Source organism: Hypanus sabinus, chromosome 26 (genome assembly GCF_030144855.1).
Source record: "Hypanus sabinus isolate sHypSab1 chromosome 26, sHypSab1.hap1, whole genome shotgun sequence".
Classification (NCBI taxonomy): domain Eukaryota; kingdom Metazoa; phylum Chordata; class Chondrichthyes; order Myliobatiformes; family Dasyatidae; genus Hypanus; species Hypanus sabinus.
This window is the reverse complement of record NC_082731.1, coordinates 47,387,560-47,408,318: the sequence shown is the minus strand read 5'-3', so window position 1 is coordinate 47,408,318 and position 20,759 is coordinate 47,387,560. Positions and strand designations below refer to the sequence as shown.

Here is a 20,759-nt window from a genome sequence, read left to right as displayed (position 1 = left end):
ACTGGGGAGTCCTTGTGCAAGACTCCCAAAAGGTTAATTTACAGGTCAAGTCTGTGGTAAAGAAAGCAAATGCAATGTTGGCATTTATTTCAAGGGGAATAGAATATAAAAACAAGGAAATAATGTTGAGGCTTTATAAGACACTAGTCAGGCCACACTTAAGAGTATTGTTATCAGTTTTGGGCCCCATATCTCAGAAAGGATGTGTTGTCATTGGAGAGCCTAGAGGAGGTTCATGAGGATGATTCCAGGAATGAAGGGGTTAACAGCCGAGGAGCATTTGGCAACTTTGGGCCCATACTCCCTGGAATTTAGATGAATGTGGGGGGGGGGGGTGGATGGATGGAAAGAGTCATTGAAACCTACTGAGTGTTGAAAGGACTAAATAAGGTGGATATAGAGGATGTTTCCTATGTTGGGGGTATCAAGAACTAGATGGACAGCCTTGAAATTGAGGGGCAACCTTTTAGAACAGAAGTAAGGAGAATTTTTTTTTAGCCAGAGAGTAGCAATCTGTGGAATGCTTTGCCACAGACGGTGGTGGAGGCCAAGTCTGCGGGTATATTTATAGCAGAAGTTGATAGTTTCCTGACACAGTGGCCGCTTAAATATGTATCCCTGCTCGTTAATGCAAATATCTAATCAGCCAATCATGTGCCAGCAACTCAATGAATAAAAACATGCAGGCATGAAGAGGTTCAATTGTTGTTCAAGGCAAACGTCAGAATGGGGAGGAAATGTGATCTAAGTCACTTTGACCGTGGAATGATTGTTGGTGCCAGATGGGGTAATTTGATGATCTCAGAAACTGTCTCTTTGGATTTTCAGAAACAATAATCTCTAGAGTTTACAGAGAATGGTGTGAAAAATGAAAAAAAAAAATCTATCAGTGGCAGTTAGACCACAGGAACAGAAGTTGGCCATTCAGCCCACCAAGTCCGATCCACCATTCAATCATGGGCTGATCCAATTCTTCCAGTCATCCCCACTCCCCAGCCTTCTCCCCATACCCTTTGATGTCCTGGCTAATCAAGAACCTATCTATCTCTGCCTTAAATGCACCCAATGACTTAGTTTCCATGGCCGCTAGTGGCTACAAATTCCGCAGATTTACCACCCTCTGACTAAAGTAATTTCTCCTAATCTCTGTTCTAAATGGACATTCTTCAATGCCCTCTTGTCCTGGATTCCCCTACCATGGGAGATAACTTTGCCATATCTAATTTGTGGAGCCTTTTATCATACAGAATGTTTCTTAAGATCTCCCCTTATTCGCCTGAGCTCCAGGGAATACAGTCCAAGAGCTGCCAGACATTCCTCATACGATAACCCTTTCACTCCTGGAATCATTCTCGTGAATCTTCTCTGAATCCTTCTCCAGTGTCAGTATATGCTTTCTAAATAAGGAGCCTAAAACTGCACACAATACAGTACTCCAAGTGTGGTCTCAGGAGTGCTTTATAGAGCCTCAATATCACATCCCTGCTCTTATATTCTATACCTCTAGAAATGAATGCCAACATTGCATTTGGCTTCTTCACTACTGACTCAACCTGGAGGTTAACCTTTAGGGTAGCCTGCACAAGGACTCCCAAGTCCCTTTACATCTTTGCACTTTGAATTCTCTCATCTAAATAGTAGTCTGCCCTTCTATTCCTTCCACCAAAGTGCATGACCATACATTTTCCAACATTGTATTTCATTTGCCACTTCTTTGCCCATTCCCCTAAACTACCTAAGTCTCTCTGCAGGCTGCTTCCTCAACACTACTCACTCCTCCATCTTTGTATCATCGGCAAATTTAGCCACAATTCCATTAATCCCATAGTCCAAATCATTGACATACATTATAAAAAGCAGCAGTTCCAACACCGACCCTTGTGGAACTCTACTGGTAACCGGCAGGCAGCCAGAATAGGATCCCTTTATTCCCACTCTCTGTTTCCTGCTCCACCTGTGCTAGTAACTCACCTGTAATTCCATGGGCTCTTATCTTGCTAAACAGCCTCATGTGCAGCACCTTGTCAAAGCACCTCGGAAAATCCAAGTACACCACATCTACTGCATCTCCTTTGTCTACTCTGCTTGTAATTTTCTCAAAAAATTACCATAGGTCAGGCAGGATTTTCCTTTTAGGAAACCATGCTGGCTTTGGCCTATCTTGTCATGTGCCTCCAGCTTCTCCGTAATCTCATCCTTAACAATCAATTCCAACAACTTCCCAACCACTAATGTCAGGCTAACAGATCTATAGTTTCCTTTCTGCTGCCTTCCACCCTTATTAAATAGTGGAGTAACATTTCCAATCTTCCCGTCATCTGGTACAATGCCAGAATCTATTGATTCTTGAAAGATCACTGTTAATGCCTCCACAATCTCTCCAGCTACTTCCTTCAGAACCTGCTAGTGCATTCCATCAGGTCCAGGAGATGTATCCATCTGCAGACCATTAAGCTTCCTGAGCACATTCTCAGTTGTAATTTTCACTGCATAAACTTCACTCCCCTGACACTCTTGAATGTCCGGTATACTGCAGATGTCTTCCACTGTGAAGACTGATGCAAAATACACATTCACTTCCTCTGCCATCTCTGATTAGAATATCTCCAGCGTCATTTTCTATTTGTCCTATAGCTATGCTCAACTTTCTTTTACCCTTTATGTACTCTAAAAAGCTTTTTTAGTATCTTCTTTGATAGTAGTCACCAGCTTCCTTTCATAATTCATCTTTTTCTTCCTAATGACCTTCTTAGTTTCGTTCTGCAAGTTTTTAACAGCTTCCCAATCCTCCATCTTCCCACTAGTTTTGGCCTCCTTGTGTGCCCCCTCCTTTGCACTTACTTTGGCTCTGACTTCACTTGTCAGCTACGATAGTGTCCGTCTTCCATTCGAAAATTTCTTATTATTTGGAATATATCTGTCTTGCACTTCTTTGGAGTGGGGCTGAAGGCGACAGTTCTTTCGAGTGGGGCTGAGGGGATGGATGCAGATGAACAGAAGTTTCCTTATTTTGTGAATGTTGTTATGGAGCTGGGTAAATGAACATCAGAAATTGCACTACCAGCACAAATATTTTTTATTAAATCTTCAGCCTCAACATCCTGAAATATCGCCTTTGGAAAACTTTCAGAGCCAGTTCTAAACATGGATTTACATGCTGGCCCATCCAACAATAACCAGACACAGGGGCACTTTATGTCCGTTTAGTGCTCCCTCTATTCATAACTTGTTTTCTCTTTAACGGTTGAAAATAAAACTCCCTTAACCACAAACACAGCAAGTACAGGCCATGCAAATGATATTAGCATCTGTGGCTCTCTTACACAAGAGGAAAGAACACCTCCCTCAGTTCAGATATGACTGTACAGTAGTGTGTAAACATGAAACCAAGAGGGTGCCAGTGCTATTGATACAAGGATTGTTCTATGCGCTCTTTCCCTTGCTCCCACCTCACTTCAACAAATAACGTCTCCTTTCTCCATGATGACTAATATTCCCTTTCTACTGTTATTTGTGGATGCCTGGAGCAACACACACAAAATGCTGGAGGAACTCAACAAGTCAGGCTGCATCTAAGGAAATGAATAAATAATCGAAATTTCAGGCCGATTCCCTTCATTAGGACCCAACATGTCGATTGTTTATTCATTTCCACAGATGCTTCCTGACCTGCTGAGTTCCTCCAGTATTTAGGAAGCATCACTCCAGCATCTACAGAATCTCATGTTTGTGGAAACCTGGCTTCCTTCCCAGGAAAAACAAATATTCTTCTCCCAAAGGTAGTACAGAAAATAAACACACACACATTCTGTGTTGATAAAAAAAATAAAGCATACCTGCACAGAAATGTGACACATGTCCGGATTTTGCCGGAATGTTCGATTCCACTCCTGTTCCATCTCTAACTATGCAGCACTAAAACAGACTCATCCGTGCTGGCCAAGTTGCCTGATCTGGTCCTGTAGCTCTCAAAACACCGCAAAGTTCCTCTAAAGCTTAGCATTACACTTTCCTACACTGCATTTTTACCAGTAATACACTTACTGTTAGTGACAACCCCAAATCGTCAACCTGCATTGTCAATTCAATGGAAATGATTAAGGTGGACAAGACAACAGAATACTGACAGGTAACATTTAGTGCAATTAACTAACAAAACACATAAACTTTGAATAAAAGAACCATAGGAGTTTAAAATACACAGGAATTTATAACAGCAATTAAAAAAAAATGTTTTTATATTTAGACACAGCACAGTATTAGGCCTTTCTGGGCCAGCTGTTCAATTACACCCATGTGACTAACCGGCATATCTGTGTACTGTGGGAGGAAAGCCATGTGGTCACTGGGAGAACGTACAAACTCTTTACAGACAGCAGTGGGAAATGAACTCAGGTCACTGGTGCTGTAAAGCGTTACACCAACCACCATGCTACCATGCCACCCAATAAATAGTGTCAATTAATGCTTCCTGCAAACTTCACAGAGCTTGTTACAAATGACAAATGATCTAACAGCTCTCTGTTCCGGCACGGTAGTTAAGAGTGCTAGCTATCTAGATTTATTTAAATATTGGACTGTGCAATCAAGTCAATCAAGATTTGAATAGCTCAGCAGAAAGCCGTTGATTAGACAATCAAGATTTGAATATCTCAGACTCAGCAGAAAGCAGCTGATTGGGCAATCGAGATCAGGTGACCAAGCAGTTTGAAAAGCTCAAACAAATAAATAGAGGGCTAGCTCAAGCGGAGCGGCCTGTGGAAAGTGGCCAGTGAAGGAGTGGAGATTTGTGTCTTTGACTTGAGAGGCTTCGATGAGAAGAGGCAGAGGACGAGCTTGTTCCCAGTTAGTCTTTGCAATGCCTCCTGAGACGGTGATGTGCCTCTCCTGTGAGATGTGGCAGTCTTGGGGGAACTCCCCTCTCCCGCACAGTCACATCTGCCAGAAGTGCTTGCGGCTGGGCGATCTGGAAGACCGTGTGAGGAATCTGGAGCAGCAGCTGGATGATCTTTGACTCATAAGGGAGAATGAGGCAGTCATAGATGAGAGCTACAGGGAGGTAGTCACACCTAGGCTGCCGGAAGCAGGTCGTTGGATGACAGTCCGAGGGGGGGGAAGCAAAGGAGATTAGACAGGTAGTGCAGAGCACCCCTGTAGCCATTCCTCTGAATAATAAGTTTACCGTCCTGGATGCTGTTGGTGAGGATGACTGACCAGGTGTGAGCCACGGTGGCAGGGCCTCTGGCACTGAGTCTGACCCTGTGGTGCAGAAGGATGGGACGGAGAAGAGCAGAGCTGTCGTCATTGTTCTATAGTCAGGGGAGCACACAGGAGATTTTGTGGATGTGAGAAGGAAACCCGAATGGTTTGTTGCCTCCCGGGTACCAAGGTCCGGGATGTCTCTGACCGGGTGCATGACATACTGTTACGAGAAGGAAAGCAACCAGAAGTCGTGATACATGTTGGTACCAACAACATAGGCAGGAAGAGGGATGAGGTCCTGAAGTGTGAGTTTCGGGAACTAGGCAGAAGGCTGAAGAACAGGACCTCAAGGGTGGCGTTCTCAGGATTGCTGCCAGTACTATGTGATGGTAAGAATTGGAGGAGATGGCAGTTGAATGCGTGGCTAAAGAGCTGGTGCAGGGCGCAGGGTTTTAGATTTTTGGATCATTGGGATCTCTTCTGGGGAAGGTGAGACCTGTACAGATTGGTTGGGTTGCACCTGAACTCGAGGGGGAGCAATATCCTTGCTGGTAGGTTTGCTAGCATGGTTTGGGAGGGTTTAAACTAATTTGCAAGGGGGATGGGACCAAGAGCGATACAGCAGTGAAAGAAGTGCATGGAGTAAAGCCAGATGTCACATATATAACCATATAACAATCACAGCACGGAAACAGGCCATCTTAGCCCTCCTAGTCCGAGCCGAACCCTTAATCTCACCTAGTCCCACCTACCCGCACTCAGCCCATAACCCTCCACTCCCTTCCTGTCCATATACCTATCCAATTTTACCTTAAATGACACAACTGAACTGGCCTCTACTACTTCTACAGGAAGCTCATTCCACACAGCTATCACTCTTTGAGTAAAGAAATACCCCCTCGTGTTTCCCTTAAACTTCTGCCCCCTAACTCTCAAATCATGTCCTCTCGTTTGAATCTCCCCTACTCTCAATGGAAACTGCCTGTTCATGTCAACTCTATCTATCCCTCTCAAAATTTTAAATACCTCGATCAAATCCCCCCTCAACCTTCTACGCTCCAATGAATAGAGACCTAACTTGTTCAACCTTTCTCTGTAACTTAATTGCTGAAACCCAGGTAACATCCTAGTAAATCGTCTCTGCACTCTCTCTAATTTATTGATATCTTTCCTATAATTCGGTGACCAGAACTGCACACAATATTCCAAATTTGGCCTTACCAATGCCTTGTACAACTTTAGCATTACATCCCAACTTCTGTACTCAATGCTTTGATTTATAAAGGCCAGCGTTCCAAAAGCCCTCTTCACCACCCTATCTACATGAGACTTCACTTTCAGGGAACTATGCACAGTTATTCCTAGATCTCTCTGTTCCTCTGCATTCCTCAATGCCCTACCATTTACTCTGTATGTTCTATTTGGATTATTCCTGCCAAAATGTAGAACCTCACACTTCTGAGCATTAATCTCCATCTGCCAACGTTCAGCCCATTCTTCTAACCGGCATAAATCTCCCTGCAAGCTTTGAAAATCCACCTCATTATCCACAACACCTCCTACCTTAGTATCATCCAATTTACCACCCCATCATCCAGATCATTTATGTATATTACAAACAACATTGGGCCCAAAACAGATCCCTGAGGCACCCCGCTAGTCACCGGCCTCCATCCCGATAAACAATTATCCACCACTACTCTCTGGCATCTCGCATCTAGCCACTGTTGAATCCATTTTATTACTCCAGCATTAATACCTAACGACTGAACCTTCTTAACTAACCTTCCATGTGGAACTTTGTCAAAGGCTTTGCTGAAGTCCATATAGACTACATCCACTGCCTTACCCTCATCAACATTCCTCGTAACTTCTTCAAAACATTCAATAAGGTTTGTCAAACATGACCTTCCACGCACAAATCCATGCTGGCTACTTCTAATCAGATCCCGTCTATCCAGATAATTATAAATACTATCTCTAAGAATACTTTCCATTAATTTACCCACCACTGATGTCAAACTGACAGGTCTATAATTGCTAGGCTTCCTTCTAGAACCCTTTTTAAACAATGGAACCACATGAGCAATACGCCAATCCTCCGGCACAATCCCCGTTTCTAATGACATATTAAAGATCTCCGTCAGAGCTCCTGTTATTTCTACACAAACTTCCCTCAAGGTCCTGGGGAATATCCTGTCAGGACCTGGAGATTTATCCACTTTTAAATTTCTTAAAAGCGCCAGTACCTCCACCTCTTTAATTGTCATAGGTTCCATAACTTCCTTACTTGTTTCCCACACCTTAGACAATTCAATATCCTTCTCCTTAGTGAATACCGAAGAGAAGAAATCATTCAAAATCTCTCCCATCTCCTTCGGTTCCACACATAGCTGACCACTCTGATTCTCTAAGGGGCCAATTTTATCCCTCACTATCCTCTTGCTTTTAATATAACTGTAGAAACCTTTCGGATTTACTTTCACCTTATTTGCCAAACCAACCTCGTATCTTCTTTTAGCTTTTCTAATCTCTTTCTTAAGATTCCTTTTACATTCTTTATATTCCTCGAGCAATTCTTTTACTCCATGCTGCCTATATCTATTGTAGACATCCCTCTTTTTCTGAACCAAATTTCTAATATCCCTTGAAAACCATGGTGCTCTCAAACCTTTAACCTTTCCTTTCACCCTAACAGGAACATAAAGATTCTGTACCCTCATAATTTCACCCTTAAATGACCTCCATTTCTCTATTACATCCTTCCCATAAAACAACTTGACCCAATCCACTCTCTCTAAATCCCTTCGCATCCCCTCAAAGTTAGCCTTTCTCCAATCAAAAATCTCAACTCTAGGTCCAGTCCTGTCCTTCTCCATAATTATATTGAAGCTAATGCTATTGTGATCACTGGACCCGAAGTGCTCCCCAACACATACATCTGTCAGCTGACCTATCGCATTCCCTAACAGGAGATCCAACACTGCCCCATCTCTAGTCGGTACTTCTATGTATTGTTGCAAAAAACTATCCTGCACACATTTCACAAACTCTAAACCATCCAGCCCTTTTACAGAATGAGCTTCCCAGTCTACGTGTGGAAAATTAAAATCTCCCACAATCACCACCTTGTGTACTACAAATATCTGCTATCTCCTTACACATTTGCTCTTCCAACTCACGCACCCCATTAGGTGGCCTATAATACACTCCTATCAGTGTTACTGCACCTTTCCCATTCTTCAATTCCACCCAAATGGCCTCCCTAGAGGAGCTCTCTAATCTATCCTTCCAAAGCACCGCCATAAGATTTTCTCGGACAAGCAATGCAACACCTCCTCCTCTGGCCCCTCCTACTCTATCACACCTGAAGCAACTAAATCCAGGAATATTTAGTTGCCAATCACACCCTTCCTGCAACCATGTTTCACTAATAGCTACAACATCATAATTCCAGGTATCAATATAGAGAGGCTTTGATGAAAAAGAAGCAGAATAAAGGGTGTAAAGGTAGTAATGTAGAAGGGCTAAAGTGTGTGTACTTCAGTGCAAGAAACATCAGGAATAAAGGTGATGAAATGAGAGCTTGGATATATACATGGAATTATGATGTAGTGGCCATTACGGAGACTTGGCTGGCACCAGGGCAGGAATGGATTCTCAATATTCCTGGATTTCAGTGCTTTAAAAGGGATGGGGATACTAGTCGGGGATACTATTACAGCTGCAGAAAGGGTGGATAATGTAGCAGGATCCTCTTTTGAATCAGTATGGGTAGAAGTCAGGAACAGGAAGGGAGCAGTTACTCTACTGGGGATATTCTATAGGCCCCCGGTAGCAGCTGAGATACCGAGGAGCAGATTGGGAGACAGATTTTGGAAAGGTGCCAAAATAGCAGGGTTGTTATCATGGGTGACTTTAACTTCCCTAATGTTGATTGGCACTTGTTTAGTTCCAAGGGTTTAGATGGTGCAGAGTTTGGTAAGTGTGTCCAGGATGGACTCCTGTCACAGTATGTTGACAGGCCGACTAGGGGGAATGCCGTACTAGATCTAGTATAAGGTAACAAACCAGGTCAGGTCACAGATCTGTCAGTGCGTGAGCATCTGGGGGACAGTGATCACCGCTCCCTGGCCTTTAGCATTATCATGGAAAAGGATAGAATCAGAGAGGACAGGAAAATTTTTAATTGGGGAAGAGCAAATTGAGGCTATAAGGCTGGAACTTGCGGATGTGAATTGGGATGATGTTTTCGCAGGGAAATGTACAATGGACATGTGGTAGATGTTTAAGGATCTTTTGCAGGATGTTAGGGATATATTTGTCCCAGTGAGGAAGATAAAGAATGGTCTGATGAAGGAACCATGGGTGACAAGAGAAGTGGAAAATCTAGTCAGGTAGAAGAAGGCAGCACACATGAGGTTTAGGAAGCAAGGATCAGATGGGTCTATTGAGGAATATAAAGCAGCAAGAAAGGAGCTTAAGAAGGGGCTGAGAAGAGCAAGAAGGGGGCATGAGAAGGCCTTGGCAAGTAGGGTAAAGGAAAACCCCAAGGCTTTCTTCAATTATGTGAAGAACAAAAGGATGACAGGAGTAAAGGTAGGACTGGTTAGAGATAAAAGTGGGAAGATGTGCCTGGAGGCTGTGGAAGTGAGCAAGGTCCTCAATGAAAACTTCTCTTCGGTATTCACCAATGAGAGGCAACTTGATGATGGTGAGGATAATATGAGTGAGGTTGATGTTCTGGAGTATGTTGATATTAAGGGGAGAGGAGGTGTTGGAGTTGTTAAAATACATTAGGACGGATAAGTCCCCTGGGCCTGACGAAATATTCCCCAGGCTGCTCCATGAGGTGAGGGAAGAGATTGCTGAGCCTCTGGCTAGGATCTTCATTTCCTCAGTGTCCACGGGAATGGTACCGGAGGATTGGAGGGAGGAGAATGTTGTCCCCTTGTTCAAAAAAGGTAGTAGGGATAGTCTGGGTAATTATAGGCCAGTGAGCCTTGCGTCTGTGGTGGGAAAACTGTTGGAAAAGATTCTTAGAGATAGGATCTATGGGCATTTAGAGAATCATGGTTTGATCAGGGACAGTCAGCATGGCTTTGTGAAAGGCAGATCGTGCCTAACAAGCCTGATAGAGTTCTTTGAGGAGGTGACCAGACATATAGATGGGGGTAGTGCAGTCGATGTGATCTACACGGATTTTAGTAAGGCATTTGACAAGGTTCCACATGGTAGGCTTATTCAGAAAGTCAGAAGGCATGGGATCCAGGGAAGTTTGGCCAGATGGATTCAGAATTGGCTTGCCTGCAGAAGGCAGAGGGTTGTGGTGGACTGAGTACATTCAGATTGTAGGGTTGTGACTAGTGGTGTCTCACAAGGATCTGTTCTGGGACCTCTACTTTTCGTGATTTTTATTAACGACCTGGCTGTGGGGGTAGAAGGATGGGTTGGCAAGTTTGCAGACTACATAAAGGTTGGTGGTGTTGTGGATAGTGTAGAGGATTGTTGAAGTTTGCAGAGAGACATTGATAGGATACAGAAGTGGGCTGAGCAGTGGCAGATGGAGTTCAACCCGGAGAAGTGTGAGGTGGTACACTTTGGAAGGACAAACTCCAAGGCAGAGTACAAAGTAAATGGCAGGATACTTGGCAGTGTGGAAGAGCAAAGGGATCTGGGGGTACATGTCCACAGATCCCTGAAAGTTGTCTCACAGGTAGATAGGGTAGTTAAGAAAGCTTCTGGAGTGTTAGCTTTCATAAGTCGAGGAATAGCGTTTAAGAGATGCGATGTAATGATGCAGCTCTATAAAATTCTGGTCAGGCCACACTTAGAGTACTGTGTCCATTTCTGATCGCCTCACTATAGGAAGGATGTGGACGCACTGGAAAGGGTACAGAGGATGCTGCCTGGTTTAGAGAGGAGACATGATAGAGGTGTACAAGATATTAAGAGGAATAGACAGAGAGGACAGCCAGCACCTCTTCCACAGGGCAACACTGCAAGAGGACATGGCTTTAAGTTAAGGGGAGGGAAGTTCAAGGGGGATATTAGAGGAAGGTTTTTCACTCAGAGAGTGGTTGATGTGTGGAATGCACTGCCTGAGTCAGTGGTGGAGGCAGACACACTAGTGAAGTTTCAGAGACTACTAGACAGGTATATGGAGGAATTTAAGGTGGGGGTTATATGTGAGGCAGGGTTTGAGGGTCAGCACAACATTATGGGCCAAAGGGCCTGTAAATGAGCTGTACTATTCTATATTCTATATACCCCAGCTCTGGCTCAACACAAACAAAACTAGTTTGAAGCCCCATACTCCAGCAGACAAACCTAAGCAATGTAGGGTGCAGCAGTATTAATAACAAGCTACGCTTAAAGGATTTCATTTTGTAATAAAACAAAATCTGCAGCAATATTTTAAGTCAGATGCTCAAATGGAACCATTGAGGTTTTAAGGTCTGTATGTTGAAAATATCAACAATGAAAAGAATTTTCCTTACCTGAAGGAAGGAATCAAAATCAACACACTATCAAATCCCAAAACTAACTGGCTTTGCAGAATGTACAGTGCTGACCTATTCATTATTTCTGCTCTCAATCAACTCCTAGAAACCTACAATATGGAGACAGGCCATTCAGCCTACTGAACCTATATTAATCTCATTCTTACTCTTCCCACATTCTCATAAAAACCATCTAACACCTACACAACAGGAGTAGTTTACAGCAGCTAAACATCCACCAACTCATAAGACCACAAGATAAAGGAGCAGAATTAGTCATTCATGATTTATTTTCCCTCTCAACCTCATTCTCCTCCCTTCTATCTTAACCTTTGATTCCCTGATAATCAAGAACCTATCAACCCCTACTTTACATATACTCAATGACTTGGCCTCTAAAAATGCCTGTGGCAATGAATTCCACAGATTTGCCACCCTCTTAAGTAAACAGATTCCTCCTCTATTCTAAAGGGACATCCTTCTATTCCTAAACTCTCCAAATATTTGAAACATTCTCTCCATGTCCATTCTATCCATGCCTTTCAATATTTGATAAATTTCAATGAATTCCCCCCACACCGCCCAATTCTTCTAAATTTCAGTGAGTTCAAGCCCAGAGTGATCAAATGTTCCTCATTCCTGGGATAATTCTCGTAAACCTCCTCTGGACCCTCTCCAATGTCAGCACATCACCCTTTGATATAGAGGAAAAAACTATGCATAACCGACATACATTTGGAAGGTGGGAGGAGATGAAAGAATCTCAAAGGCACTGCGACAAGGCGAATGCACACACTTTATACAGAGAGCACCCTGGACAACCATTACACCCAGGCTGCTGGTGGTTGCTCAACTAGCTGTATCACTGAAAATGCTATAGTTCAAATTGGCTTAACGGAGCAGGGATCTGTCGTGATATTGTTTAGCAAATAAGCACAATGTAGTACGAATCAAAAGGGACATCTAAAAATGCTCAAACATTTCACCCAGCAGTTCAGATGGTAACACTCACCTTGCTGAATTATTTTACATTGGACAGCAAGTAAGTCAGCTGCTTGGTTACAGTCCCTAGCTAGAGTGACACTGGGTGAAGAGAAAGCAGAAGGGCATACAAAAAACATCATGAAACCAAAGCTGCTATTATTCACAAACCTGAACAGCACACACAGAGAATGAGATGAAGATAAAACCTTTATAGAGATGACTGTATGTAACAGAAATAATTAAACTATCAGTGATAAGTGATTTGTTCCTATATCAATGCCAAATATTTGCAGATTCTTTAATTTTTTTTACCAAATATGATTTATTGATATTCACAGATGCAGTACACATATGCTTTTAAAATCGCAACAAAGAAGAATCAAAGATATTTAAGAATGTACCACATATCTTAATGTAAATATTTGGGAATCTGTATATACACAGAGAGTTGTAAAGTTAGGATCACGGTAATAATTGGAGAACTACGTCAACTTTCATAATGGTTGCACCACTCTCAGTCCAATCTTGACGAAGATCAGGTTTTAGAACTCAAAACTCAAGCAGAAGAAACCTTCAAGCTGGTACAAATAAATATGTGAGAGTTGTACCATCACTCTATTGACAAGTGCCCACAGCATCTAGCTAAACAACAAACATCTTGACAAATCTTATCAGGGACAAACTACACAGGCTGTTTGGAAGGAACCAGATTAAACTACATCAATTAACCAAGCTAAACTACAGATCCCTATAAGGGACACGTTTACAAGTCAAAGTTCAAAGCATCAGGATTTGAACCAATCCTAATCAGAACTGCTTATTGACAACTATACAGTTCCTCAAACTCTTGAGTAATATAAAAAGCCTTCTAAAATAATTTAAAGTTTGTTTTAAACAAAGCAGTGAGTAACTTTGGCAAGCATATCATGACCTTTGTTGTATTGAACCTCAATTTAAAAACTAAAAGAGAAGTAGAATGATTCAAATGGACTATTTGAGGCTTATCTCAAGGTCCTAATTTAGTAGTGCGTGGCCAGCTATTCAACCATAAATCCATGGTCAATGCAGCAGGCATGTTCCTGGATTTGACAACAGAGATCTGCAGTCAGAATCCCTGTGAATTATCACCCTTCTCAACTCAGAGCTGGGTTGGAAAATCAAAGTACCAAAGCAACCCACACTCTGATTTCTAGAGCAGGCTGAGAAAGAACTTCATATCTATAATGCTTTCCCTTAAATGTCCAGGAGTGCTTGTAGTAACGGGAGCAAATAAACTACAAGCTGCACTGTGCAGTTCAGCCCAACAGCATGATCTTAAATATTACATGGGGTGTTTGCTGCATATGTATTGGCTGTCCACCTCAAACCCGTTTGGGGAAAACTTCAAAATGTGAAGAATTGAATTATGGGAAGCTTGAGGCACTACAGACCCTCAATGTGGTCTGAGGATGAGCAATAACTACCTTGCAATCTACAGTACATCTCATCATCTGCTCCACCACTGTTCACATTAAACTTGATGATGGGCTATTTTACAGGACAGCATAAACCTTGAAGCCAAAGGTGCAGCAGGGCTGTATTAAAGCCACAAAGTATAACCTAAATTGAGGGGGGAAACTAGACAATTAATCTCAGCTTTGGTTTGATTTGATTCCTAATTGAATCTGCTTTTTTTTATGTGGGGTTAAATAAGAAAGATACCTCTTGTTTTTGGCAATTTGCAGATGAAAATGGCTGCCTTTCTTATTAATATATATTTTAAATTGTATAAGTTATTTTCATACAGGCAGACATGTGAGTGTCATGTTACAAATATTCAGCCTAACAACCCTTCTTTGTAAGTATGATTGATTTTGTACCACCTAAATGTTGCTGAAATGTCAACATGACTGATTTGCTTAGTTTGACATTGAATCTTGTCCATTCCCAACAAAAATAAACCCCTTCTCCTTTCCACTCTGCTCGTGGCACCTCATAGAATTCAGACCACCTTACAACTCGAGGGGGAAAACGTAAGTTAAAAAAAATCATTCAAATAGTGTGACTGGGTGAAGCATTTGAAATTTTTAAAAAAGTTGCAAAAAGTCACCTCACAGAGAATGTTTTGCACATTCCTTCCTTTTTATCTGGATTTTATAAAAAAAACGTCCAAATCGTAGATCAACTCCATTAGTGTTTTCGTATTGCTAAGTATCAGGTTGCCTGTAAGTGTGCTTCAAGCAGTTATTCCATTTTGGAGATTTCAAACTTGGTCGTCATTATTTCCTGAAACAAGACAGAAAAAGAATAACTTTCAAATTAAGTACAAATAAAACTGTAAATGCTGTGAAATACAAACAAAAATTGTGCACTCAGCAGGCCAGGCAGCTCTCATTAAAAGTTCTGTGTGATAAATCGATTTTGAGCCAAATTAACCAAATTGCTTTGAATTACCCACTAACTAAATTAACCCACTAACCCAAGGAGCATTTGACAAGAAAAATATGAACAGTTCAAGATGAAATTTGTGACTTTGCTAGATGACAGAACAGTGTGTCTTCTACATCCCTAACTTTTTCTTTTGTTTTGTGAAACATCAACCACCCACTACACCCAAGGGATTAATTAAAGCATTGCTTAAATCTTCCAACTGTACAGTCATTTCCCACACAAAAGAAAGATTTGACAGCTTTAGTAGTGTACTTAACTGCAAACCCAAGTATACAATAAGTAGAACAGAAATTCAGGAGGAACCTCAAATTTGCCCCACCATTTAATACAAAAATGACTGAGCGCTATAATCCAACATTAATCCTATTACGACCCGAGGTCTGGGCCCAGCATAAGTCTCCACAAATACTTCACAGATACATTGTAAAAGCAGGATATGGAAGTGATGTTGATGACTTGTTAAGACAATAAATTGAATTGAATTGATAGACAATAAATAGAGAAAATTATGCAAGCAACACACACAAAATGCTGGAGGAACTCAACAGGCCAGGCAGCATCTAGGAAGAGTACAGTCGATGTTTTGGGAGTCCTGCTGAAGGGTTCCTAGATTGATTAGGACATTGATTCCTAGATGCTGCCTGACCTGCTGAGTTGCTCCAGCATTCTATGTGTATTATTCGAATTTTCAGCATTTACAGATTTTCCTGTTTGATAATGTTATGCAGATTTATTTATGGCATATTGTAAATAAAGGTTTCAGTGCAAATAAATTCAATGACTGTAGGTACCATAGCAGAGCTTAAGAGACACTTACATAGGCGTGTGAATGTGCAGAGAATGCAGAGGCATGGACCGCGTGCGTACCATTGTGCAGAGAATGGAGAGGCACAGACCGCATGCATACAAATTCATAGAGAAGGGAGAGACATGGACTGCGTGTATATCAAAATGTAGAGAATGGAAAGATATGGAACATGTGTGTATCAATATATAGAGTACAGAGGGACACGGACCATGTGCTGGTATGCTTTATTTTAATATTGTGAAACGAAGGGACTGTTCCCATGCTGTTGTAGTGTTCTATGTTCAAAGTATCCCCTCACTATCCAGTGAGTGTCATTTTGTCATCACTCAGACTTGGTTAAGGTCACTAATTTAGAACACAGCTTTAGCCCTTTCTGCTTGCAGGACTGACTAGATGCATGGTGCCTTTTCCAAACATATTCAACCTGTCACAAAGTCACTGGACAAAACCCAACTGCGGACAGATACTGTAACAGCCTACAAGACCAGCTATAAAGTGTAATTATGTTACCTCATCTGAATCCAATAGGGTTGGTAGTGTACTGGAAAAGAAAATGAATTTGTAAATGAAGATTAATCTCTTGCATATCAAACAAGGAAAAGCTGTTAGGTTAAACAATACATTATTCCATAAGTAAAGCACAGTGCGATCATTTCCAAAAGCACCACCATAAACTTTTACAACTTTCAGCTTTTTCTGAATACACACACACACACACCAAAACTGTATAATTCAGAACAAGGTTTAATACCACTGTCATGAAATTTGTTGTTTTATGCCAGTAGTATAATGCAATACATTAAAACTATAAATTACAATGAGAAATATATATTTAAAAAAATGAATAAGTGAAAAAAAATAAGATAGTGTTCAAGCTGTTCCTAAAATACTGTGTGACTGCAGGCTCCTGTACCACCTCCTCGATAATGAGAAGAGAGCATGTACTGGGTGGTGTAGGTCCTTAATGATGGATACTGTCTTTTGAAGTTAAGTGCTGGGGAGGCTAGTGCCCATGATGGAGCTGGCTGAGTTTTCAACCTTCTGCAGCTTTTTCCAATCCTGTGCAGTGGCCCCTCCATTCCTGACGGTGATACTACCTATTAGAATGCACTCTTCAGTATACCTGTAGAAATCTGCCAGTCTTTTGTGACATACCAAATTTCTTCAAATTCTTAATGAAATAGCACCTCTATCGTGCCTTCATTGCAATTGCATCAATATGATGGGCCCGGGACAGATCTTCAGAGATGTTGATGTCCAGGAACTTGAAACTGTTCACCCTTTTTACTGCTGATCCCTTGAAAACTAGTGAGTGTGCTCCCTCAACTTCCCCTTCCCCAACTTATTTACTGTCCATTACACCATCGGTGTTTAGGGCAGCAATGAAGGTCCTCCATCTCTGATGTGTTCAGGGTTTCCTTCATCATGCCAGAAGCTTCCTCTTGGTTTTCACTACCGATGGCCAGGCAAGTCCTGGGTGGAGACTCAGGAATATCATTGCACTCAGATGTAGAAGGATTCTTCATTACTATTTCTATAACAGATTTTGTTTTAATACAACATTTTGCATTGCTACTGATTTTTGATATTGATAGAGGAGTTTTCAACTGAACTGCATTAGTGAAATTCTTTAGCTTCATATCATCTTACACTGTATCTCTACACATTGAGCTCTATTGCTAGTTACCTGGCTTAAAAAAACACTTATGTATAAAGTCATTGTGACATTCCACTGGGCCTTATGATCAGTTTATAGGATGCAGGAAGTGTGCAATAAATTTCCACTTGCTATCACATAAGTGATTGGTTAGACTGTGCTGCAGATGTTGCTAGAGGATTAAATATCTACCTCAACTCCTTTGTTCTAAGTTTTATTGGATAGTTGCATCCGCAAAGGAAACAGCATTATGAAGGACTCCATGCACCCCTCATACAATCTCTTCTCCCTCCTGCCGTCTGGGAAAAGGCTCCGAAGCATTCGGGCTCTCACGACCAGACTATGTAACAGTTTCTTCCCCCAAGCTATCAGACTCCTCAATACCCGAAGTCTGGACTGACACCTTGCCCTATTGTCCTGTTTATTATTTATTGTAATGCCTGCACTGTTTTATGCACTTTACGCAATCCTGTGTAGGCCTGTAGTCTAGTGTAGTTTTCTCTTGTGTTGTTTTTTATGTAGTTCAGTCTAGTTTTTGTACTGTGTCATGTAACACTATGGTCCTGAAAACTGTCTCATTTTTACTATACACTGTACCAGCATTTATGGTCGAAATGACAATAAAAGAGACTTGACTTGACTTGATCTACACCAGTCCCCTCTAACAGTACAATTTTACTGCACTGGCACATCAGCCCCGAAAAGCTGAGGTTATCTGGAGTGGATTTTGAAGTTACCATCTGCTCCAGAATCGAGAGTCCTGACACCTGCAAGCCCTCAAATTATGATTATTAAAATGGGAAAATGCTCCAAAGGGGGATGCTGATACTTTAACTATGAACAACTTACACATCAGTTAGTGAGGATGGGATATTTTCTTCAACCCATTTGAGGTCTTCATCCTGTAGAACAACAAGCATTTATATTATAGCACATTTCAGTAATCAATAGTCAACAATTACAACTTCATTTGAATTAAAAGTAAAATAGGCTTCAATTATGCAGATAATTTCTTAACTGTAAATTTTATCCATGTTAAGGGAAGGCTGTAAATCTCAGTGAGAAATCACTACCGGTATTGAGTGTACAAGAAGTCTGGTCTTGTGTGATTAGTTCTGCCCTCTATGACGATATCATCGAGAAAAGAATGACAATTCAGTTTTACTGTGGCTTGAGATCTTTCCTTTAATTTTGAATTACTGTGCTATGTTGTTGTGCTGTGGTTTTACAGTTATTCAAAAATCAGCCAAAACATTCCATTTTTCCAACACCTTTGGTTTCATTGTACAAAACTCCATTTCCAGAAAAGTTGGGATATTTTCCAAAATGAAATAAAAACAAAAATCTGTGATATGTTAATTCACATGAACCTTTATTTAACTGACAAAAGTACAAAGAAAAGATCTTCAATAGTTTTACTGACCAACTTAATTGTATTTTGTAAATATACACATATTTAGAATTTAATGGCTGCAACACACTCAACAAAAGTTGGGACAGAGTTAAAATAAGATTGAAAAGTGCACAGAATATTCAAGTGCACTGGTTTGGAAGACTCCACATTAAGCAGGCTAATTGGTAGCAGGTGAGGTATCATGACTGTATAAAAGTAGCGTCCATCAAAGGCAAACATGAGGAAATCTGCAGACGCTGGAAATTCAAACAACACACACAAAATGTGTTCCACTGTAGCAGTGTGCTACACGTAGCGCTAAAATAACAACACGGAGTTGGTAAACTGCAGTTAAAGAAGATTTTATTCGAACTTCACAGCCTTGCTTTAAAGCCTCCCTGATCCCGCCCTCCCCGGGTGCGGATGCTGAAGGGGGCACGTACTCACAATCCCCCACAGGCTTTTCCCTTTGTTGGTGAAGCAGACCTGGTGCCCTTTTGGGACTGGCCTTTGTGCCGGCGCGCTGGCTATTTGTGAGCCGGTTCGAGTGCGCTAGGAAGTGGGTCGCCACATAACCCCCTCCCACCCCAGAACCGGCGATACACCCCCCAATGTCCACAGTCTGGGCCGGACCCTGTTTGGGAGGTCGGCCTCTGCGCCGGGGTGCCGGAAACTCGACCGGTTGCGCCAAGTCCACATGAGCCGGTTTGAGTCGGTCCAACGTGAAAACCTCCTCTCTCCCCCCAATGTCCAGCACGAACGTGGACCCGTTGTTCCTGAGCACCGTAAACGGCCCCTCCTAGGACCATTGCAGCGGTGGCCGATGCCGGCCCCATCGCACAAACACAAACTTACAGTTCTGCAGGCCTTTGGGTATGCAGGTTGAGTTCTGCCCATGCTACGAAGTGGGTATGGGGGCCAGGTCACCGAGCCTCTTGCGTAGTCTGCTCAGGACTGCTGCGGGTTCTTCCTCTTGCCCCCTTGGGGCTGGTATGAACTCCCCGGGGGCGACCAGGTGTGTGCCATACATCAACTTGGCCGACGAGGCGTGCAGATCGTCTTTGGGCGCCGTGCGGATGCCGAGTAGGACCCAGGGAAGCTCGTCCACCCAGTTAGCTCCTCTCAGGCGGGCCATGAGAGCCGACTTTAGGTGACGGTGGAAACGCTCCACCAGGCCGTTCGACTGTGGGTGGTAGGCAGTGGTGTGGTGCAGCTGTGTCCCCAGAAGGTTGGCCATAGCTGACCACAGGCTGGAGGTGAACTGGGCGCCTCTGTCGGAGGTAATATGGGCCGGTACACCAAAGCGGGACACCCAGGTGGCGATCAGTGCCCGGGCGCAAGACTCGGAGGTGGTGTCGGTGAGCGGGATTGCCTCTGGCCATCTTGTGAACTTGTCCATGATAGTCAGGAGGTGCCGCGCTCCGTGCGACACTGGCAGGGGGCCCACGATATCCACATGAATGTGGTTGAAACACCGGTGGGTGGGGTGGAACTGCTGCGGTAGAGCTTTGGTGTGCCGCTGCACCTTGGCTGTTTGGCAGTGCATGAACATTTTGGCCCATTCACTGACTTGCTTGCGGAGTCCGTACCATACGAACCTGCTGGAGACCATCCGGACGATTGTCCAGATCGAGGGGTGCACTAAGTTATGAATGGAGTCGAAGATGCATCGCTGCCAAGGTGCCAGGACGACGGGACGGGGCTGGCCGGTGGCGACGTCACAGAGTAGAGTCCTCGCACCTGGGCCTACGGGGAGGTCCTGGAGCTGCAAACCGGAGACTG

The 20,759-nt window shown here is 42.7% G+C and overlaps 1 protein-coding gene across 3 annotated transcripts in view; it reads right to left on the bottom strand.

Annotated features, from left to right (window-relative positions):
• Window positions 1-14,826: 14,826 nt before the first annotated feature.
• Window positions 14,827-20,759, bottom strand: part of zgc:162698 (Transmembrane protein 87A-like) — a 73,500-nt gene continuing 67,567 nt past the window's right edge. For 2 of the 3 annotated variants that reach the window (XM_059951019.1, XM_059951020.1), the window contains 3 exons: window positions 18,434-18,486; window positions 16,438-16,468; window positions 14,827-14,954 (listed from right to left, as the gene is read on the bottom strand). In XM_059951019.1, coding sequence (XP_059807002.1) covers window positions 14,913-14,954; window positions 16,438-16,468; window positions 18,434-18,486 — 126 coding nt within the window. In that variant the 3' untranslated portion in view covers window positions 14,827-14,912. Of the gene's footprint in view, window positions 14,955-16,437; window positions 16,469-18,429; window positions 18,487-20,759 lie in introns of those variants that run through there. The other variant, XM_059951021.1, reaches the window with a different exon arrangement.